Raw genomic sequence first — 16910 nt, 5'->3', positions numbered from 1 at the left:
CAATGACTTTATGAAGCAATTTAGCAAGTTAAACAAACATACATAGCATGTTTAATTCAAAAGTGGTAAAAATATGTTACAAAACGAGAGCGTCGTCATTTCAAGATGAGATATAACTTTACCTGGTAATTATTGGTCAAATAAAAAATTCAACTTTGAGAAGCACGTTTAAACATATCATAGTTTGATCTTACCTTATCAAACTGGCAGACAACAACATTGTCCGTCTCAAACATTTGTGATACATCATCGTCACTAACATCATCTTCTGAGTTCAGAGGTTCCTGCAATTAAAAATTATATTTAGTATTACCGACAAAGGTGGGGATAAGTAGTGGCACCAATTGGGGGCATTTGGCCCCCCTTCACTCCCTTGATCTCTTTGCCTCCCTCTCCTGGATTTTGAAAAATATCTTCTTTTGTATTTTTCATTGAGAAGTTCGAAAAGAGCAAAATATCCTCTTCCTAGATTTATAAAAATATATTTTGCAACAGCCCATATTTTCGTAAATTCACGCCCTTGCTTCCAAGTTCCATATGATACTACTTGTTGTTCACTTGGGCAAGAACCATTTAAACGAGGTTATATTTAAAACATGTTTATAGTGGAGCGAAATACTGAAACGTTTTTATAATTCACTTTGATTACGAAGTCCGTCTAGAGTTAGTTAATGCTTGACATTTGTATTTACTGTACAAACATCTGAAATAAATCGACAAAACACTTCAAAGCCTTTCGAGTTTATGGTAAGAAAAAACGGGTTAGCCAGGTCATTGCACTTCATCGTTCTTAGCTATCCTCCAAAGAATCTTAAGGCAAGCAATACCAGTTGTCCCGTGTATTTATCTTAGTTAACACTCAGTAACTACCTAAACAAACGCAGATAGTTTCATCCGCAGGCTTTTTAGCCATCCCATCCTCCCAATTTTTGCGGTCACTTTCCTACTGCAGAAGAGAGAAATATAGACAGAAGAGGGAGACAGGTAAGATTTAGCTTCTCTTAGCCGGATCAGATGGTGTTAGCAAAGTAAATGAGTTTTCCGTGGTCCACGTAGATTCCCGGGGCCAAAAACCACTTCATCAAAGTCTGTGGGACAACTGACATTTTTTTAAACGACTTCGTGTACTTCGAAGCGAGTGAAAAAAATATGGTAGAAAGAATTATAACATCGGGTATTATTACCCTCAAGCAGTTCCGTGAAATGACCTCATTGTTTTTAAATTCTTGGCATCAAACTCGTATGAAAGCAGCCATTCAAGCAATCATTCCCAGGGTCCTTTGGGGACAGATTCAACAATCACCATTTTACACATTTGGTGTTGTCCCTCTAAAACTAATAACAGAAAGAGAGAAAGAACAACTTATGAGCAATCGCAGCAAGCTTGAAGTTGCCGGGTAAGGAAGGCAATTATGAAAGATATTGTGCAGTGAATCAGTACAAACAGAAGAAAAACCATTAGATCCTATGGAGTCATCCATCGATACACTGCAAAAACACTTATACCCTGCCCAAAACAAAAGCATACAGGCCGTATTTTCATACCAGAATTTTTGCGACTCTTTCTTTTAACTCCAAATTGAAGAGATTTTCAAAATTGGAAATTTATACAAAATGGTAGACACGGTATTTCACACAAAATAACAGGAAATTAAACTTAATGTTCAAATCCCAAACATCCTGTATTTTGACATATGTTGATTTTTCTGAAAAATCTTAGCTTAGAAAGAGCATCAAAAGTTGATTACCCAAGCCTCTCTTGGCCAACACTCGGGCATTGCAAATGGGAAATCTTCAAGATGCCAATTGCAAACGCAAATCTTCCTCTGGTGCCACGATATATGTTCCTTTTTCCTTGGTTCCTGTATAGCCCCAATTTTTAGCGTCTTTTAATATTTGCAAGTAGTGTCTCATTTTTAGAAGTCTACATTTGAACCTTGTTTTTTTCACGTCACACTATTATGTTTGTTTTAATCGGCGTTATGCTGGGACTCTTCTTTTTATTTAATAGTGCAGGTTTTACTTTTTTTTTAGCATGACTCAAAAGTCTGATTCAGAATATACATTATTCTATTTTTGTGTGTGTGCTGTGAAAGCCGTACAACTCACAAAATGTTACCCATTAGTATTTGACAATACTATAATAGACTTACTAATCCCCCTCCCCCATTGTACACCGACGTTTTAGAGCATATACAAAGGTACCTGTTTCGCTAGTTTTAACTGAGCCTTCTAGAAGATGTCTTTTTTTCACTGGGCCTTTTTTTATCGCTTTTTCTAGTTGAATCAATAGCAACTAAGACAACACAATTTGTGGCATCAAACATCAAATTAGCTCTTTAGAAGACAATAAAATGCAGACAATACCCTTCTTCTTGCTTAACTTCCCACCAGAAGAGCAGCGCATTAAAATCAAACAAGCAATGCACCTATTTTTAAATTTTTACTGCTTAAACAGTAGATTTTGGAAGTTGTCCACCAGATGAACAATTCTGGAAACTGCCAATCAGGTGGTTAGTGTATTATGATTACAAATACTCAGTAATATTCTTTTTGTGCTTACTCAGTATTATCGGCATCTGATCGGTTCATTTATTCCTCAATTTGAAACGACAGGCTTTGATATTCAAATGACTTCCACAAATACAGATAGGCCCTGTGGCAATTTGTCAAACATACAATCCCATGTTGACTCGTACAACTAAATAGCCTAGAAAGAACTAGACAGTTAATTTTTTAAACGCTTTGCATCTGCAAAATTGAAATGGTGCCTTGTTCACCTACTCTAAGCAATCAAATATTCTAATTTTATTTACTCGAATCATCACATACGAACTCTTTAAAAAAGGTTAATGAAAACGAGCTTTCTTATAAACGAAATGGCGGTTTTTTGCTTGGTATACTAATTGCAATACAAGTTAAAAATCAGCTTTAACCACATGAGAAAATTTACAGTCGTTGGGATAAAGCTTCGTGAGATATGGTAATGTCTCCCAAGTTCAGACTGAGAACCACATTGCGATTGTGAACTTCACTTTCTGTTTTTTTGGAATATTTTTCAGATAGAGCATAACAGCAAAAGCTTCTATCCATACTAAGAAAAAAAAATAAAAGTTTATGAAAATTAGAAACAAATGATAAGCAATCAAATCGCATTTATGGGATGGAAGTACGACAAATCTCGGCTTCAAAGGATGGTTAAAAAAAGAGCCATAAAAAGATTATCCTTTTTTTTTGTTATTCTCATGGATGGCTTTGTGTAGCTAGGTTGATTTTTTTTCTGTGAATTCGAAACACAAAAGATCTAAAATAAAGATTCAAAATAATTAATTTTTTCCAAAAATGAAGATCTGTAGACACTATATGACTGCCTTCCACAGCTTCATCATACTAATGGTCTTCGCCATCAGTTTCCAGTTAACATGATTTCAAATACGTAAACTGATTAGGTTCAGATCTATCAATGATACAATAATTTCATGAAAATCAATTCTTCAAAAGGAACATCTCTCTTTTTAAGCATGGAAATATTTTAACACGAAATATTCCTATTGAATGTTTCCCATATTGATGTTGAAACAACATGATTTGAATAGATAAAACATGAGAGATCTGTTACCTTTTCGTCCTAGATTAAAATTTTCTTGCTTTACATACTTTGGGGAGAAACATAGTACAGTAAACAGCAATGCCCGATTAGAGTAGTGAAGCCGCAAGGGACCTTGAAAACCTTGGAAGGTCGATTGATGAGATGGATAATATTATGATTGTTTTATTGTTAAGATATCTTAGTAGCAGTACAGAGTTGTCGTTAGTAGCAGTAGTAACTATGTATATTCCCAAACAAAAGCTACAACACTAGGACCCCCCTTTTTATAAGGACACATGAAATTAAAGACTCAAGGATTAGCCCTAAATATAGTTAAGGCTAAATGTTACTTCTAAATTAGCTAAGATTAGTGGAGATACATAAGGGTATACATATATATATATATATATATATATATATATATATATATATATATATATATATATATATATATATATATATATATATATATATATATATATATATATATCTCCTGATGAGCCCTTGTGTTGGGTTGGTGCCTCTGAATCATTTGTCTTTATTATTTTTTCTATTGTTTGGTAAATGACGACTTATACTTATTGACGACATGACTGCCTGTCCATGGATTATTCTTTATGGTTGATTGTGTTTGGCTATGCTGTTTGACCTATGTGATTGTATGGATGAGTAGGGTGAAGGCCTCATTCAAGTGCTGGTCTATATTAATCACTAATTTAGGAAAACAGTCTTCCTTTTCTCCTTCTGTCTCTTTTTTTTTTTTTTTTTTTTTTATGTGTTTGTGCTGTTGCATTGGTGATTTCTCTTTTCATGATATATATATATATATATATATGGCTGAATATCCAGAAGATGGAACCAGATTTCCTTAGGTAATTTTTGCTTGCCCAGTCCTTGGGGGCGGAGCTACCAGCTAAGTATGACCATGGTTTAGAGAGCACCACAGGTGATTCAAATGATGTCAAAATATATTTGTTGTCAATACTTGTCAATACACACCCATTCTAAATGTATTTTAACTTCAAGAACGTACGTACTCTACCAAAACAACTGAAAAGAATACAATAAATCGTACATTTCTGTTTAATGAATGTTCCCTTGCGTGGGTGAAAGATCCAAGAGTCAATCAGTTAAAACTATGATATCCAGTCAGGGGTGCAGCTAAGGAGGAGACGGGTGTTTTAAGACAGGGAGGGGGGATTCCAAGGTGTCACCACCACGTGTCAACGCCTTGGAAAATTTATTTCGGAAATTTAGCTTTTGTGTCCGTATTTGTCGGCATACTCGACAATTTTGTAATTATATTCTTTAAATCCCCACTCCAAACTTAAAACTTTAGCTGCACCCTGTATCTAGTATGCCTAGCATGGATTCGTTAGTAGGAGACCATATAATATGAATGTAAAGTAAAGTTTTCACATTAATGTGCGAATGATAAAATTAAAGTCCCGCTATTGAAATTTGGGTTTTGAATGATCAATTTCAATAAATATCTTATAATTCTTTCAATCAGATTTTCATGTATTAGCGTTTATGTAACTAAACCGCCTTGTCTGATTATTTTTTTCTTATATGTCACTTCCATAATTATCCGCCATTTCTTTTGTGTGTTCAGAAGCTGCTGACCAGAAATGGTAAAAAAAAAATAATCAAACAATTTTTGTAAATGGCCTAATTTTTGGAATCCAAAACACAGTGAATTATTGAGGTTGATCTCTTGTGTGTAATGGACCAGGAAAAAAACGTGCGAGTATGAATATGGGCAGAGAATGAGGGCTCTAAACTTTAGGTATGGTTTTTTTCAGAGAAGAATTTATCGGCAAATTATATCGGTATCGTATAGGTACACTATCTACACATCGGTAACGGACCCCAAAACCCATATCGGTCGGGTCCTAGTTAAAATATAATGTCATCATTCAATAACTTACATCTTCTTCAACCTCTTCATTTTCTTGATCTATTTCATCATCATTAAGGTCTAGGTCATCGTCAGCATCTTCAGTATCATCAATATCATCATCGTCGTCTTCATCTGACGAATCATTCGTGCCGTCCATTTGAGATACAATTGGTACAACAGGTCTTGGATGACCTCCTAAAAGATGTTAGATTACAGCAGCAATTCCGCTCAGGATGTACCTTTTATCTTCATTTTTAAAATAAGAAATTAATGCAGGAGCTTTTTTACTTCATGATACAATCGCGAAGAGAGCAAAATATATCTGTCAATTTTCCCATTATATTTTGTATAATATACTTTGCAGCACCAGCTACATCAAGTGCCCAATGCGTCACTAGTCCTTTTTTCGTTTGATGAAATCCTTGAACTTTCTGCTTGAAAGAATCAATAGATGTCTTTAGTAAGAATAATTTCCTCAGGTGAACAGTTCCAAGTAAATATAGTGTACCGTACACAGTGCCTTCTTTATTTTTACTACAAAAATACCACTAGAAAATACAGAAAAAAAATAAAGAAACAGGAGACACAATTTGTGGAGATACATTTAACATGGGAAAAATCACACAAGGATAAGAAAAACAAAGAGATACATCTATTACTTTTGGTATTGCAATATATGCCACAATGAAAAATAATGAAGAGATTTTGTCTGCCCATAGACTTGATTTGTATCCAGTTAAGGATAAAAACTGGCGAATCAAACAAAAGTGGTGACACTCACCAAGACGGTAAAATATATATATGGAATCATTAGTAAATATACTAATTCATACATTTGAAAATACTAGAAAATATACAATAGTAATAAGATAATAAAAATATAAAATGAAAAATCGAAGGAAATTGCAGGGATTGAAAACTGAAAAATCATTTACATTATGCATTAAGTTATAAGAACTTATGAAACATATTTAGTGAACTCTTAAATATATCTTGAAATTTGTGATTTGAGTGTTCACAACAGCTTAGATAACTTATCTAACCATAGAAAATATTTTCACAAAATATAATTCAGTTTCTCCTTTTACTATAGATAAATGTATACTATTTTCTATTTTTACTGTGCGTGGACAATAGCTCCTTAGATTTTGATTCTAGCCTACAGTCCCAAATTCCCTGCATTTAGCTAGAAGAGACGTATGTTGCTGCAAGCGCTGCTCCTACGAAATCTACGATTCGCATGATTTCAACATGATTTCTAGGATTTTTATAAGAAACTTTAAAAACTTCTAATATGTTTTAGCAGCGTTTTTATGTTAAAAATATAGCAACGGCAACAACGTTTTATATTAACAATATAGCAACGGCAATAGCGTTTTATATTAACAATATAGCAACAGCAACAACGTATTATATTAACAATATAGCAACGGCAATAACGTTTGATATTAACAAGGTAGCAACAGCAACAACGTTTTATATTAACAATATAGCAACGGCAATAACGTTTTATATTAACAAGATAAGAACGGCAACAACATTTTATATTAACAACAATGAAAAGAACATAAGATACATACGGGAGGTCATGTATGTGATTATGGCATCGTTCATATACTCCTGAAGAACTCGAGTTGCTGTTTCAACTGGCAAGCTTAAAGTTTGTGTCACTCTTGGCGAACCCAAGATGGCTTGAAGTTGTGCCCCCGCGTCTTGAGCAACCTACGGAAAAAATGTTATATGAATAGCACAAAATAAGAATCAGCGAAGGTACATTCTTTGCGTTTTCATCCTTAACATCAATTTAGGACATGTCTTAACCAAATTTAACATTTTTTGCTTTTATGCAATTTTCTCTTTTTTCTGCTCTTTTTTGGTATAATTTAGCTCTTTGCCTTTCATTAAAAAACTTATTTTGTGGAAAATATTTTTTTATTAATGTCAATAAAGAACTGTGGTTTATGCTATTACGAACTATCTAGTCCTATTTAATGGCCAAACTATTTAGAATTGATTGGGCGGTCTTGCCATAACTTGTAGAGCTTGAGTAAGAGATCTGAATAAATGACAGAAATAAAAAGCCAAGACCTACTTTCCCAGGAATCTTAAAAAAAGAACATTTAACTTCTCACATTGTGCTGAGCGCACGAAATACTCAGTTTTAATGAAATACTCAGTTTACTATCTTTTCAGTCAAATTTCAAAGTCAAACCATAAATTCACGACAGCTCTCATGATAGCTAGTACCCTCGGAGAATTTGCTAATAGACCATTAGTCTTTGTGACGGTCAGCCGACGCTAAAGATTCACAAATTAATTTGGTGATTCAAAGATTACTTTAAATTGCCTTTCAGTAATACACCTTGAAAATACAACAAAATTCCACACTGTTATTGGCAATATAAATTAATTAACTACTGGAAATGGAGACAACAAAGACGTTACCAGAAACTACTGACTTTTCATCAATGATTTCGTAATGAATCAAAGAATTTAATCAAAGTCCGCCTTCTGTTGCAAAAGGGAAGGTAACTTACTACTTCTGTTTATGGTAATTACAATTCGTTCTAAGTTGAACTTGATCATTCATTGTAATTTTTAATCGTTTCGAGTTCATTTATTTATTGATAGTGTCAATCACTATCGCAAATTACTAAAACTAAATGAATAAATAACTTTCAACTGCAGTAAGGATTACTATTCAACTCAAAAACAAGTTAGACAAATCAATCGAACATACTTAGCTTGGAAGGCTAGATTAAAGCCCCACTTTGATCAGAAGAAAGTGTACCATAATGCTCTATTAGTCACCGTAACTATACTGACACAAACATATTCTGTGTAAGTCATTATATGGAAATTCGCCTGTACTTTCAACATCTTTTTTTGCTGACAAATGTCTGAAATGCCAAATAAAATACATTTTTTAATTGGTGATAATCTCAATCCCTCCATCACCACAGACGATCCTTATAAAGAATCAAAGGTTGAAACTGGCAAGAAAATCAGACAACGCTCTGGCCTTGCCAGCAGTAAAGAGCCATAAGCCTTCAATGGGTTCTTTTTTTCCCAGAACCCCTTCTTAGGCAATGGGCAGTCGTAGAAACTTCGAATTGGACTCAAAATTCGAATTGATTCAAAATTCTAGTGCCCATTTTCAGATTCAAAAGTGGCCAGGACCAGATCCTTCCTACGCCCTATTTAACTACCCCCCAATGACATCTGATCACATTTTTGAAATGGCCATTTAGTTCAAAATAAGCTAAAGGACAAATAACTATCCCCTCGGGGATGCAATGACCCCCCACAGCCCCCAGGGAAAGAGATATAAGTTATGCAAACTACCCGTTGTTTGCACATCATATTCAATATTGAGAAATAAGGGCATGCTTGAGTCTCTAAAAAGGCCGAGAGCATTTGGGCAAAACTTCAGGTGTTAAGGGAGATGTTGAACATAATAAAAAGACGTTATGTGCATCCCGGTTTGCTACTCCTTCTAGTACTACTGCTACTATTAAACTAAATTAAGAGAGTTTAAGTGTATCCAGGCTGCCAAAAAGGCATTTCTGAAATAATAAACGAATGGCTAAGGCTATTTAGTTACAAATTTTAGGGAATGGTAAGGGGGTGTTAAACTAAATCAAAAGACACTATGTGCATCCAGGTTATCAAACGGGCGTAACTGCAATATCTCAAGGACAACAAAGACTATTAAGATGAACCCACTAAGTAACGGCTAAGGGTATTAAATTAAAGTGTCCAGAAAATGTTTAGGGGAACATTGAACTAAATCAAAAGACACTATGTACATTCAGGTTGTCGAAATGGTGCAACTGTATGTTTTCAGGAACCGTTAAGGTATTAAGTTGGAATTTTCTGTGAACGTTGAGAGGCTCCATTAAAAGATATACTGTCCCTCCAGGTTGTTATAATGACATCTTTTCAAGTTTCATCAGGCAAACACTCAAGTTAAAGTTACAAAAAAATCGATATTCAAGAGTCAGAAATAAACACAGATGAGTGATGCTTTTGATATACATTTATTCTCTTATTACAATTTTCCTTCATGGGCAATCTTTTGAACGTTCTCCCAGGAAGCTTCTTTCGAGGATCTTATCTAGAAATTGCTGTTGAATCAAAAGCTTGCTTCAAGAACCATCCTAGGCCTTGATATCAAATTGAGCAAAATTTATGTAAAAATTATATTGAATACAGTCAAAGGTAACTCTCATATTACCTGATACAACTTAAAAAATTCAGCTGTAATCTGATATTTTAATTCTTAAGCCGAAAACCTGAAAAACTGGAGAGATATTCATAATATTAATCAATAAAAAAAACTTTGGCAAGTCAAAGCGAACAGAAATTAATTTTGTTTTAAACTTTACGATAAAGAAGCTTTGAAAGAAAAGCAAAGAGCCATATTAATACTAGATACGAGCAGAAATAAGTCGAATAACAATTCAAACTTATAACGACCAAAAACTACAATCAAATAATAAGTGAAACCCAAAAGAACAGAAATAAGAAAAAAATGCAATCAAACCAAACATAAAGATAACAGATACTAATATAGATGAGCTGATAAATCCCAAAATGAGTATGAACTAAAATGAATACTCAAGTCAAACTTAAAAGGAGCTGAAATTGCTACAAACAGGAGCATGCCTACTCCCCCTCTCCCCAACTATAAACTTATAAAGCCTATTGCGGCTTTTAGATTTTTCTGAAAACCAAATATATTATAAATATGTTTTATAATAATAAAATTGAAAAGTATAATCTTGAATCTTGGATTGCTGAGACTTCAAGGAATTGATATCATTGTATATTAAACATTCAACTTACTTTCATTATTTCTTTCCAGTCATATTGATTATTAACGAGACTTTGCTTTTACTTTTCGTTGATGTTTTGAAAAATTGAAAAAAGCAATTTGTCAAAATGTTTGTAGATGATGATTAACAGGGTGTTGGCATCATCGGAAGTTCTGCCAATTACTCTGTTCAATTTAATTTGAACTTTGTTTAATATTTAAATTACAACTAAATGAAGCGCACTGTTAAAATACAAATAAATTTTCAATAAAACGCAAATGACTCAATGGAAGGTACAGGGCTTTTAAATTCTGTTCGTTTTACATTTCATTCATTCTTAAATAGCAATTTCTGGTTATTTTAAGTTTGAAATATTATGACCTTTATTTCTACTCGTCTTATATTGTAACATGCCTTCACTCTTCTTTCAAAATTTTATTTTGGAAAGTTTCTTTTTATTGAAATCTGAAAAAAGCACCTTAGAAATCTGTTTCACATTGATTTTTCTTGTGAAAAATTCCCTAACCAAAGACTAGTAATATCATCCATTATAACTTGTGTGGATTTCTGACCTTTTTTTGCGTGTTTTTTTTTTGTTCTTCGAAAAAATATTACTTAGAAATATAGTCAAGTTTAGACATACTAAAAGCTTGTTCTGAACTAAACAAAAATTGCTAAGCGTTGAGCTGTTTCTTCTGTCTTATAGTTTTAATTACTAGTATACGTTGGATGTTACTAATCCACCGAAAGGACAACTACGAATGTATCCAAGCAGAAGGAGCAAATTACACAATTGGAAAATCTCGACTGAGATAAGAAATTTCCCCGAAACAATTTGTCAAAATGTTTGTAGAAGATGATTAACAGGGTGTTGGCATCGTCGGAAGTTCTACCAATTACTCTGTTCAATTTAATTTGAACTTTGTTTAAGACTCACGGGCAAAAGTTGAGGATCTTGGTAGAAATTATTTACTTAATTACAAACCACATGAATGATCCCTATCTAACGGATACCTAGTCGATTACTCCTAGTACTTTATTTGTCTGAGAGGACGCGGGTTCGAATCCCAGTGTACCCAATTCTTCAGTTTGGGACGGGGGTCAGTGGCGTGACTCTGTAAGCTTAGCCAGAGTCGACACAGCTCTAAATCTGGGGAAGGTAAACAGGAAGGTTGTGCGAAAGCACAGGATGGCTGGCCCCCAACCCCCCATTGCACATCCTGGCTGAAGGGCCAAGAAACGGAGATCAGCACCGCCGGTACGGACTGTAAAGTCTAATGCCGTATCCTTTACCTTTTTTTTAGTACTTTATTTACTAGAGAGAGAGAGAGTAAATAATTTCCTAGAGAGAGAATAAATAGTACCTGGAAAAATGTAGCAGGTACTTGAACCGTTATGACTTTTGCTGGACCCTGCACAGCTCCAGGGGGTCCGGGAACCGAAATTTTTACAGGGACCATGCTTACACTGCCAGCTGTTGGAATATTCGATGGAACGTTTCTTAGCACTTGATTGGACGTCCCAGCTTGACCTCCATGGACTCCACCACCTAAAATGAAAGTTATGAATACTTTTTTTTAGTTTTACATTCTAGGTAACCCCAAAGAATCCTTACACCTAATTTTCTTATTAAAATGATTGCATTTGTTTTCCAAAAGTTAAACAACTATAAAAGAACACTTATTGATAAGATTGAGAAAACTATTTTGGAAATTACAATGCCTTATATTCTATCCACAGACTAGACTACTTGGTCTAAGCTCAGACCTTATGATTCTGCCATGATTGTTTAGGCTAAAACTTACTTATTTTTCATCCAATTTTTGGCAAGGTGGTGTTATTGTATGTGAACTTGAAAAAAAAAAACAACAGGAAATTATATTCAAGGCTAACTCATCCATAAGGGAAGACGACATGAGGGACTTGTTCGAGAAATACTTTAGGACTGTTTCAGAAAATGTTTGATGGAAATACATGAAATCGATAGAAATTTTTAAATTTTTTCCTCAAAAAGCACTTTTTAACAGAAAAATGACTCCAATTGTAAAACACCTTCTGAACCCCCTTATATGATAGGATACTTATTAATACTAAAAGCTTTTACAGGTCATGCTTAATACAGAAAATCCAGATTAAAATATAATCCAGATTTAAAGCTAAATCCAGATTAAAATATAAATAAGTTACAGGAAATGGTCCCTATATATCATAATTTTACCCATATAACTGTTCCCATCATCCTTCCGTTCAAAAAGACCTTTATAAAATTCGAAAATGATCAGTAATTCCCCCATACACTGTATCTATCCAATGAAGATAGTTGACCTATCTTCACTCTTGAAGATATCATGACTGGGGAGGTAAAGGTCTAAATCACGCTTAAAGCCTTGATTTAGCGCCCACGTCTTAGAGGGAAATATGAAAAAAACTTCGTTTTCTTAAAGAGTTAAAGAGGCTGCGTCCCAAAGTCGAACCTTAAAACGTACAGGAATTAGGAGAGGCAGTTGGGGGGCTGCCGCCCCCCAAACCCCCCGCTTTTAAAGACTCTTTTGTACAGGTTTTTTGTTGTGGGGGGTCCACTCCATTTACATTTTAATATAATTATTGAAACTGTTTCCCAGACACAACAAAAAACCTGTACAGGGGGGGGGGGGGGGGGTTTAAATAACTTTTAGATAACTTTTAAATAACTTTTAAGAATTTCAAAAATTAACATGGGCTCTTATGGAGAAATGGGTTTTTCTAAGCTAGAAAATCGGGGAGTTAAGATTTTCCGATGAAACTTTCCAGGGCACTTACTCGGAGAATTCCGCGTCGAATGAGTCTTCGTACACCCAGATCGGATGTCGGCTGTGACCTGTAGGCGTGGCGGAAAAGAAAGAACATGAACATTAAGTGGCTATGCGTGGTTTCTGGAAAACAGGGAAGGAGTTATCGGATCGAGCTGAAATTTCGCGGATAAGCTCCTGGGCCCTAGAGGACCTTAACTTGTGAATTTCAGCCCGATCGGACAACGTTAAAGGGGGGGTGGCGTTGGGGGGTCGAAACTTTCGGCCAGATTTTCCCCATGAAGGAAAAGTCTGAGGGGGATGAAATTTGGCAGGTTTCTTAGTTGGAGCTCGGGCTAAGAAATGCATCCCTCCCCATCCCTCTGCGATCACTGGAACCGAAGATCGCTTAACATTGTCGTGGTTCGCCTCTTTAAAGAGGCACGAGTGTGCCTCCTTGATTGTTTCCAAAATCAGCAAAACGTTATTCAGATCTTAAAATGAAAAGGAAGAGTAACTTTGATTTGCCAATCTATGACTCAAAGGGATTCCCTGGCCCATGATTAGTCCAAAGAGTCCTTTGGGAAAATTAGCAGCATAAAAACAAGCCCCATTTTTTGTTTGAATATCCCCCCTCCCGTGCTCCATGAAAAATGTTCCAATTCCTAAAGACCAGGTCAATGGGGACTAATTATATGGTGTATGGTTCAAAGATGCTGACAATAAACTGTTCGTTTTTTTAAGTAGTTTTGCATGATTTTTTAGAACTTTTGTACACCGTTTCGTATTAGATACTTTTAGAAGAAATTGATATTATATTTTATAGCTTATAACAGCTGAAATTACCACCGCAGATCTTTCAATATTTTTTTATTTCCAAAGTAGAATAAGTGTGTTGGAATTGACTGACCTTTATTTCAACTCAGTTTTCAATTTCATAAGAATATTAATATAAAGCAGGTATTCCATACCTACGTTATACAAATGTCACTATTAATTAGTGACTGAATCACAGCAGGAAAAAAACTATTTCAAAATTTTGATTCACATCCTACGGCAACTTCATTTCAATTTTCTCTTAAACACAGACGTATATATGTCAAATCCTTATAGAGGAAGGAGATGTTTCCAAATAGGTTTTACTGAATGAGGGAGGGGATCAAAAATACGAAAAAAAACGGACTATTTTAGCAATCATTTTCCTGAAAACTGGATTTTTCCTAACTATCTAAAGTGGGACTACGCTACAGTCCACCCTCCATTAGTTATATCTATAGTGTTTTTTGTTGTTTTTTTTGTTGTTGTTTAAAGATATAAAACTTATGGAGTGAATGCTACACTTACTATAACCACAAACTAACTCGTATTAGTCTTAAGGAGGCTTCTGTAGGAAAAGTGTCATTAAGAGTTTAACAATATCCCAAGATTCGCTTTTGAAAAACTTAGGAAAATATCAGAAGATTTTAAATAATAATAAAAATCACATACATTTGTAAACTTATTAAGGATATCGTTTAATAGATCAGTAATTTTCTGAAGATCCCAAGCTCAGGTATGGAATCCCAAAATTGTGAGGAATATTTAAAGAAGGGGCAACCCTCCTTCACCCCATCCTATTTCAAGTATGTTTACACTTTAATGAAAACAATCCTTATTTCGAGCTATGTTTTTATTTCTCATAACATCAAACAAAAAAGAAAAAAGATCACCATAATACAAGGTATAGTACAGGCAAATGGAGGTTTGACCCGAAACAAATTGCAACAGAAATGATTCTTACACCATCTTGTAGAGAAAAAAAAAACTGAACAACATATCCATTTTCGCATATTCTGAGCCGACGCAAAATAACCGTGTTTTGGCATTTAATGCGATTTTTTTTACGTTTTCCGAAAAAAAATAATTTTAGTATCCGACCGTTTTTCTTGAAATGAAGTATGATTCTGATCCAGAATGACAAGCTGAGACAGAAAATGAAGTCAGATTGGGTGTCTGCTGCAAAACAAAAAAGTTTCACTATCATCAATATGCGTTGCGGTAATTTTGTGAAGACAATCAATCGGCACTTGCTATTCAACAAATGATCGGTTTTTCGTAAAAATACCTGAACTAGGCACTAGTATAAGACACTTCGAAGGCTACGTAATGCAATAAAAATGAAAACCGTCACATTCATCACTTAGTGTTTTAAAAATTTCAAAGTTTATTCCCAAGATTTGACTGAGAAATCAATTAGACGAAGACCTCAAGTAATGCCAGAAAGTCGAGTAGAAAACTAGTTCCGGTCAGTGACAGTCATAACCTTTATTTAAATTCGCCATCTACCCCGAGAAAAATTTTTATTCGAAATTCCGCCATCTAGCAGTCGAGTAATACTTTCCGGTGAATCTGCTAGTGGATGCTCCATTCAATGGGAGCTCCATTTAAAGTCTACCTCAGACATGTTACCTTACCTGGCGGCTGCAGGACACAACCACTACACGAAATCATGCCATCTTTACCTCCAGCGAATGGACAAGCTCGAAGATACCCATCCTACGGTCTACCAGGCTTTCCAGAGTGGCATGTATGTAGTAAGACGTTCTGATAGATTCTGGGCTGGACTCTCCACAGATCTTGTTATTGAACAGGAGCTTATGCGCTCTCTTAAAACATCTGGTGGCCTTACCAACGGCAGGGGCATGACAGAGGCTCAGAGGTCCTTATGGGTTATGTCGCGACCAGTCTGCTCTACAGTAAACCTTCTGATGGAACGTATCTCACAAATTCTGTACGTTACAAGCGATCAGTTACAGCAGACGATTACAGCAGACAGCAGACGTTACAGCAGACGATTATCGAGTTTCTGGAAAGGGGTTCACCATTTGAGGGAGATGTTCAGTTAAGAAGCATAGCAAATGGTCTAACTGCCTATCCGTCTGCCAACGTTGATTCTGCCAAAGATGTTGGCCTAAAAGTCATTGACGCTATGTCTGAACAGCTGGTCTCTGACTTTGTGTTTCGACGAAAACAACAGGCAATCCAGATGACGACCAAGCAAATTCCAAGCGGAGACTGCAAACGACTAGACCCGACTGTTTTTTTTCAGAGGTTTATCATGATCGCGAAAAGGATCAATCTTACGGAAAACTGAGTACTTTCAACACGAACTGTGTTCCTACCCAGCGTCACTTTTTGACAGCTCCTGCATGCTCTGGACTGCGAACAAACCAGAACTTGCGAAGGCCATAGCCCAGGCGTGCAACCTTGAGAAGCATTCATTTTCCCTCCCCGAAGGCACTCGATATATCCTAGACGGAGGAGCTCTGCTGCACAGGATACCATGGACAAAAAATGAAAGATACCTGGAGATTCTAGACCATTATGCAACTTATGTGACAGGAAAGTACCATTCTGCCACTATCGTTTTCGACGGCTACGATGGTGGGGCTTCCATAAAAGATATGGCTCACTCGCAGAGGAGTCGTACAGTTGGCCGTGAGATCTTCTTCACAGCAGATATGCAGCTCAAGGTGAAGAAAGAAGAGTTCTTATCTTGCAAGAAAAACAAAGCCAGGTTTATCTGTGCTTTGGCTGATCATCTCCGTGCAAAGGGTGTCTCTTCTCCCAGGCATCAGGTGACGCAGATGTCCCGATTTTGGAAGCTGCTGTTGCCTCTTCACGGTATCACGACACTGCCGTAGTTGGGAACGATACCGATCTATTGGTTCTCTTATTCTACCACTGTGACTTGTCAAGCAAGAAACTATTCTTCGCACCTGAGCCAAAGTCGAATAAAGCTCCCCGAATATGGGACATACACACCCTGAAAGAGAAGCTGGGACAAGATACTT

At 35.6% G+C, this 16910-nt stretch overlaps 1 protein-coding gene across 1 annotated transcript in view; it reads right to left on the bottom strand.

Moving 5' to 3' along the window:
* Positions 1-16910, bottom strand: part of LOC136026382 (transcription initiation factor IIA subunit 1-like) — a 36697-nt gene that overhangs the window by 1367 nt on the left and 18420 nt on the right. The window contains exons 3-6 of the mRNA XM_065702931.1: positions 11674-11858; positions 7073-7214; positions 5521-5687; positions 195-284 (exon numbers count right to left, since the gene is read on the bottom strand). Of these exons, the coding sequence (XP_065559003.1) occupies positions 195-284; positions 5521-5687; positions 7073-7214; positions 11674-11858 (584 nt within the window). The remainder of the gene's footprint in view (positions 1-194; positions 285-5520; positions 5688-7072; positions 7215-11673; positions 11859-16910) is intronic.

Source organism: Artemia franciscana, chromosome 4, assembly GCF_032884065.1.
Source record: "Artemia franciscana chromosome 4, ASM3288406v1, whole genome shotgun sequence".
Classification (NCBI taxonomy): domain Eukaryota; kingdom Metazoa; phylum Arthropoda; class Branchiopoda; order Anostraca; family Artemiidae; genus Artemia; species Artemia franciscana.
This window is presented reverse-complemented; position numbering and strand designations above follow the sequence as displayed.